A 7,470-nucleotide genomic window follows, 5' to 3' on the forward strand; every position below is an offset into this window, starting at 1 on the left:
ACGGAGAAATTATTCCAGCAAACTTTATTATTGAAGTTTGGGTACAGGCATTGTTGTACAAATGTATGTGTATGTGTGTGTGTGGTCTATAAAAGAAACAAAGAATAAAATAATATTAATCACAATGTACAAAAGTATAAAGTAATATCCAATACAATAATAAACATTGAATAGGAATACTTAAATATAATAATTTGGTCGAATAACCTGAAAAGAGTCAAACAACTAATATACAGGCATACAAAGGGTTAATGAGGCAATTTAGAGATACTAAATAGATTTGGTGGTCTTCGCTTCCCTCTAGTGGAAGCGGGCGCAACTGCACCCCATGCGCCCAGCACGTAAGGGGCGCATGGCCTGGGAGTGCCGAACTACACTCTAGTTGCATCTGACAGCGACACAGAAGCAAAACACGATTTAACGGTAGGACTAAAGGGCATAAGAACTGAAATATGGCACTCGAGAATATAGCTTAAGGCTGAAATAATGTAAAGGAAACAATCTTCAGTCTAACACGGCTTATAACATAGCCACGTGATACCTATTAACTAAAGAAATACACACGAAAGTATCAAAACCAAGCGTATTATACTTAACAGGAAAACAGGCGAAAGTAGACAACATCTAAACAAGTCCGATGGCAATATTTACATCTTAGTGCAGGATGAAACTTACTTTCGCTTAGGTTACGCACACGAGAGCCACCATCCCACAGAATGCGGAGTCGGAAATGAGAATGTGATGCGCTCGGAAAGAAAATGACGTCACTACAGTTTCAAAATAAAATGACAGGAAATAAAAGACTTTCCGACATATATATATATATATAAATATATATATATAAACACTTCTGTCTTGTTTCTTTCTCTCTTGGTCTCTGCAAACTGCATCCCAGTAATTGATGTTTAATGTCTCTATATTGTTGTGTAAATTAAATAATAAACAATGTGCCGTCAGATGTCTCTTTTGTGTCAGTACCGGGTAGAGGTCATTTATCTAATACAATCTGTAATGCAGCATAAATCTAAAAAGAAAAGATTAATAATACAAATGTTAACACTTTATTGTATGGAGTCCTTGTTATATATGTTACATGTACTTACTAACAGTAAATTATGCATAATTACATGCAACTAACCCTCAACCATATTCTAATCCTACCCTAACCCTATAGTAGTACATGTAGTTAATTAATATTACTCAGTACTTAAATATATAATTATACTGTAACAATGACACCTTAAAATGAGGTGTAACCATCTGTCTATCTATCTATACTGGAAGAAGATCATAGTTCAAGATTCAGATATGGCTTCAATAAAAATAGCATGGTATAAAATAAAATAGGCCTAATTCTGAAATGTAAACATGTAAAGAATTTACACAATTTATTTACTCTCTGTAGCCTATCCACATACATTTAATTTAACACTTTTTCAAATAAACATCTATTCAGTATGTATCAACTATTTTGAAGTACGCTTTCATCGACTTAACTACATAAATATAGTGAAGTCGATTGGACATTTTGTAAACAGGCTGAACGGATTCGTTGAAAAGATTCTATTCATAAACATGATATAGGCCTATTCACGAATCGCCCATCCCTCGTTACAGCAGTTACTCAATGTGGCCGATCAGGATGTTTTAGTCGCGCCCTCTTCGGCTGAAACCTTGTAACATTACTCGCGTCTCTTGCCTAACAGGTCCGTAGAATTGCAATTAGGCTATTATCCTTTGGCGAGAATGTAGGCTATATGCACACTACAAACATGTCAATGCCCACAGCTTTGTTTACAAGATTTAGGTCAGTATAGTATACTCAGACTCAGACACAGACACAGGAGAGTAACACTAAAACCTGTTTGTCCACTCAATAAACAGCGACATAATCCAATCCACAGTTACTTACAAATAGAGAAAAGTAACACGATATTGGGCGTCATTTTTCTAAAGAAAAACTGAGTCATGTCCCTTTAAAAGTTAAGCAGAACCTCCACGCTGAAGGTTGTGACGTTGTTTACCTGTCGGCAGGTGTATGCGGGTGTTTATACTGCGGGAGAGGTTGATGCTGCATCTGGGAGTTTAACATTTCTACAGAGTTCAGAATCTGGATTATACAAGCGAAGTAAGTAGGATTTTATAGTTCAGAAATCTCCTGGACCCATTTTTATCAGCGTTTTGCGAGACTGATTTGCATAAATCGCGGAAAGGTCTTGACACAAGATACGGGAATTTCTTGATCAGCTGCCTCTCTGTCAAATAGACTACGGTATCAAAAAAGTGTCAATCGGGATGGGAAAAGCTTCGACATGACGAAGAATCGTGTTTGATGAGCTCATCATCCGATGTTATAGTAAGAATTTATTATATACTCACATAAAAAAAGCCATATAGGCTAAGTATTAAGTAGATTAGTCTGCTGTGTGGTGTACTTTTGTCACTGGTATTTGTGGTATTTGTTTAATAATCAAAAGGTATATAAAAGAATATCATGATATTACCATGGTTCTTGTTCTAGAAAACTTGTTTATGTCCCCAAAAAACCTGATATTATCATGATATGTGTCCAGAAACATGGTACCATGTCCAAAAGCATGGTAAATTTCCCTAAAACCATGGTATTATCATGGTATATGTCAAAAACAACATCACGGTAATACGATGCTACCATGTCCAGAAAGTATGATACCATCATACGTTTTTTTAAGCATTCTTCTGTTGCTTTAAGGTCTTAGCCTATTCTTGTTAACATAAAAAGTTTCATCCAAACTTTTCAGTGCCTGCCATTGAAGAAATAAGTCGACTTTTCAGAGAGGATGGCATTAAAGCGATCGTCTTCCATGAAGACCGAGCTGGTCAATGGCATCCATCTTCAGGAATTGGAGCTGGAGGAAGAGATCAACACCAGTAGCAGCAATAACACACCTGCTGAACCTGCCGAGGCCAAAGGTAAGGAACAAGCTAACAAACAAAACTTAAAGTAGATATGTTTACTCTCAGAGAACTTCCAGAAGCTTCCAGTCACCTAATCGAGTGGGATTTTGACCTCCGTAGCCCACACAGAACCCAAATACTACACCGTTGAGGATGCTGTGGAGACTATCGGCTTTGGACGCTTTCATATTCTGCTTTTTGTCATCATGGGTAGTGCCAATGTAAGACAAGTGTATGTCTCTGTAATTCATTAACCAGCATACTGTCTTTACTGCTTACATGTTTCATTGCTGGTGTGTGTGTGTGTGTAGATAGTGGAGGCAATGGAGATCATGTTGTTAGCTGTGGTTTCTCCTGAGATACGCTGTGAATGGCATCTAGAGGATTGGCAGGTGGCTCTTGTCTCCACGGTGAGGAGCTCGTCCAATCGGAGCGCTTTATTTTGTTTGCGTTTTGAAGTATGAAAGGAATGGAATGTTGAAGTGCAAGATGCACACGTGTCTATCTGACGAGTTTGGTTGAGATTTTTGTATCTATTTATAGGGGATATAAATTATTTAATGCTAAAATACTTCCTTCTATCCCAGGTTTATCATCTTTCATGAAAATATCATCATTAAAGGACTTATATTTTGTTCTTAGATGGTGTTCCTGGGTTTTATGGTATTTGGGGTCCTCTGTGGCTATGTTGCCGACAAATATGGACGCTGGAAGGTCAGACGATATTTCGTTTAATCCATAACGTGGTATATTGTGATTTTATTGTAAATTAGATTTAAGGGAAAATCATGTGTTTGTGTGCACAGGTGGTGTTTGGTGGCTTTATATGGGCATCATATTTTTCTCTGCTCACTTCATTCTCTCCATCGTACGGCTGGTTCATCTTCCTGCGCTGTATGGTGGGCTGTGGTGTTGCAGCCACATCTCAAGGGTGAGATTATGCTAAACATCACATACTTTCAATACATACAAACCTGGAAATGTCAAGGAATTTTATTTAAATAGTGTTTTTCTGTTCTGGAAATATACATTTTTCAAGAAATTCTTTGCTGAAAAATATTTCAAAAATGTCTCTTTGTTAGACAACGACTTACTTGTGAGCCATAGAAATGTTCATTTTGTGAGAACATTATTCTTCTGAGTAATTTATGTTTGAATGATTCATTTTTGATTCAAAATATGTTTTAAACCTTGAACCTTGATTTTCCAGAATACATCAAAATAATAATTCAAATGCATTGACTAACTCTTCAAAACTCTCTGCTATTTTCTTTTTTTAAAGGTTTATTTTGAAGACCGAATTCATCCCGGCTAAACACAGAGCATTCCTGCTGCCTCTTGCCTCAGTGAGTGCCAAATGCAAAATTATAATAATAATAACTTTATTTTTCTATAGCACCTCCAACCTCCAACCTCCAATACTGACCTTACCTGTGTTGGTGGACAGGTCTTCTGGATGCTGGGATCTATGCTTATCATCGTTCTCGGGATGACGGTGGTGCCCACGATGGGCTGGCGTTGGATGATCCGTTTCTCCATCATTCCCAGCATCATACTCCTTGGCCTCTTCTTGGTGAGTTTTGTCTAAATGCCGTTGAAATATGCTGAAGGAAATGGAAGTAGATGTTCGTTTTTAACTGACTCGCTCACTCTTTTCCTCCGTCTTAGTTTATTCCCGAGTCTGCACGGTTCCAGGTCTCGGCAGGTAACATAAAAGGAGCAATGTCTACACTTAATTGGATCGCCAGGATGAATGGCGTCTCCCTACCGGAAGGAGAACTACGGGAACCTGAAGTGGTATGTATGAGAAGTTCCTTTTTCTCTATCTGAGTCCTTTATGACAGAGTGTGTATGAAATCAATTAAATGACGCCTGGATTCAAAAATATATTAAAAGTTTCAGATAATAGGTACTTTTGAACAGTTAGGAAATACAGTATACTGATTAATTTAAGCTTTTATTTAAGTGTAAACTGACAGAACTGTTTGTATTCAGACAGAAAGAGGAAATGCATTCACTCTGATCAGCCCGGCTTATAGAAGAACATCACTTTTGTTGTGGTACTCATGGTAATGTCTAACACTTTTCCCTTTGGTTAATGTGTGTGCATGTGTGCGCGTGCGTCTTTGTGTGTGTAATCTAATCAGCAAATACACTTTTCAGTTCCTGTGTAGTTTTTGTATGCTAAATGTGTGATGTATTGCATTGTTTATCCACAGGTTTGTGGCTTCCTTCATCTATTACGGCTCCGTCCTGAGCAGCTCTGAGTTACTGGAGAAGAACCTTCTATGTGTGACAGATGCCGACCCAGAGCACCAGATCAAACACAAACAGGAGGAGGCGCTGTGTTACTGCATCCCCTTCAACATGGCTGATTACCAGACCCTCCTCATCAGCTGTTTGGGCGAGGTGGCACGTGAGTGACCTTTGACCTCTCACTCACCCCAGTTTCACATACTCCGCTTAGTTGAATGTTAAAAGCTGATGTGTGTGTTTCCTCTGCAGTCATCCCCCTCAATATCGCCTTGTTAAATGTATTCGGACGGAAGCCCAGCATGGCCATACTGCTGGTGTTGTGTGCCGTCTTTTTCATGCTTGTTAATGTTTGCACAACAATGTGAGTATATTGTTCTCTTGTTCTCTAAAATGATTTGAAATTAAAATTAAAACCATAAAAAGCATTTTTGTTCATTGAAATAGCATTTGAATATAATATAAATCATTCTGGATAAAAGCGTCTACCAAATGCATAAATGTAACATAAAATAAACGTTAACTTAAATAAAATATTGAAAAATTTTTTTTTTTATCTCTAATCAGTGTAAATCATTTTATAATGCCTAATATAATTTTCAACAACTCAGGAGTAATATGTAGATCATATAGTAAGGATACACTGATATTAAAAATTCAAGACAAAACCAATAAGCCGATAATTATTTTCAATTTACGGCAGATAACCGATAATGACCGATATTAAAATTCTAAATAAAGTACAAATAAAATGCTAAAAATTACATTTTTATACTATTATTATTTTATATTACATTTTAAATTATATTTTATGTAAATAAATAAATGTTAACAAAAAAAATTAAATGTGTAAAAAAAATGTTATGAAAAAGGAAAATATCAAAATAAAAACTAATAATATATGAATGATACTAAAATAACACTGCTTTTCATTGGTCATACTTTACATCACAATGTTTATTATTTACGGTGCATTTATGTAATTCTAATGAAGTATGTTCACTTAATGTTGAATTATATTTTGTACCTGCTTTTAAGTACATACTGATATTATTATTGCTTTAGCAATTAATTATAGTACCATCTGTTTTACGTATTCTATACATGCTTTGAACAGTGTACTTAAACTATACTGCAGAAAGCAGTATGCTATTCTGCACACAGCCGTTTACTTACAATAGGGGTGCTCAAACAATTCGTGGTCCTCTTGTGGTCATGTGTTAGAAGTGCAGCTGAAGTAGATGACTGAATTATGTGTCTGTCCCTGTGCAGGTTTGGTTTCACTGTACTGCTCTTCCTTCTGCGCTCTATGGTTTCCATGAATTTTAATGTGGTCTATATTTACACAGCAGAGGTGAGACCAAACACATGAACACTCCACTTCCTCTTGATATCTTAAAGGAATAATTCACCCAAAAATGAAAATATTGTCATCAATTTATTAACCCTCATGTCGTTCCAAACCCATAAGAGTCTTATGGATTTGGAATGACATGAGGATGAGTAGCCTACTTGTTGACAGAATTTATATTTCTGTGTGAACTTAACCTTTAAAGGAAGAGTTAATATTGCATTTAAGTTAAAGCCGAATGATTGGTGTGCGTTTGCAGGTTTATCCCACATCCGTGCGCTCAATCGGAATGGGCTTTTGCACATCCTTCAGTCGAGTTGGGGGAATGATCGCACCTTTCATTGCACAGGTGCTCTATGTGTTTGACTTTGCATGTGTGTGTTCATCTAAATAAATATCTGAGTTTTGTGTTTACCGCTATTGATTTACACAAAGATAACACTGTTTGCACGTGTCATAGGTGTTGATGTCTAGGTCTGTGATTTTGGCCCTGTCACCGTTCGCCATAGCGTGTGTGATTTGTGCGATAGGAGTGGCCTTTATGCCCATTGAGACCAGAGGACGAGCATTACTGGTAAGCATCTTCACAACTCTCAAAGCAACTTTTTACTGAGGTCAAACTAAGATGATTGTGTTTATCTTCCTTACAGTTTAACAATTTAGTTTTTTCCCCTCTATTTCAGCAACATGGCTGAAATAGCCAACACCTCAATGGAGATGAAGGACAATATCACTTTTGTAACAAAACATGATCTCATATTAAAGCTGAAACCGTTTTGTAATTAATTTTGTTGCCTGTGTTGTGTTCTTCAAGAATAATAATGGCAAAATCTGTTAAAAACCCTTTTCCTGTGTTAACAAGTTGGAATATTAAAGCCTGGCAAACCCATGATTTGCTATTGCTAGTCACTGATTGGTAATATTAGGGG

General features: G+C 36.7%; 1 protein-coding gene across 4 annotated transcripts; it reads left to right on the forward strand.

The window, feature by feature from the left end:
- Positions 1–2,005: 2,005 nt before the first annotated feature.
- On the forward strand, positions 2,006–7,431 carry svopl (SVOP-like). Of its 4 annotated transcripts, none has more exons than XM_079869868.1 (17): positions 2,006–2,128; positions 2,267–2,356; positions 2,781–2,952; positions 3,058–3,158; positions 3,249–3,347; positions 3,580–3,651; positions 3,744–3,868; positions 4,220–4,283; positions 4,385–4,510; positions 4,606–4,734; positions 4,933–5,006; positions 5,157–5,353; positions 5,443–5,554; positions 6,463–6,544; positions 6,801–6,890; positions 7,002–7,115; positions 7,225–7,431. In XM_079869868.1, exons 3-17 carry the CDS (start codon positions 2,820–2,822, stop codon positions 7,234–7,236), a joined length of 1,530 nt encoding a protein of 509 aa, XP_079725994.1. In that variant the 5' UTR covers positions 2,006–2,128; positions 2,267–2,356; positions 2,781–2,819; the 3' UTR covers positions 7,237–7,431. The 4 variants fall into 4 exon arrangements, with proteins under 4 accessions (XP_079725994.1, XP_079725995.1, XP_079725996.1 ...); XM_079869869.1 differs by having other exon boundaries at positions 2,033–2,128; positions 2,248–2,356; positions 7,225–7,429; XM_079869870.1 differs by lacking the exon at positions 2,267–2,356 and having other exon boundaries at positions 2,033–2,128; positions 7,225–7,429.
- Positions 7,432–7,470: the final 39 nt, after the last annotated feature.

This window comes from Squalius cephalus (assembly GCF_949319135.1).
Source record: "Squalius cephalus genome assembly, chromosome: 4".
In the NCBI taxonomy this organism is placed as follows: domain Eukaryota; kingdom Metazoa; phylum Chordata; class Actinopteri; order Cypriniformes; family Leuciscidae; genus Squalius; species Squalius cephalus.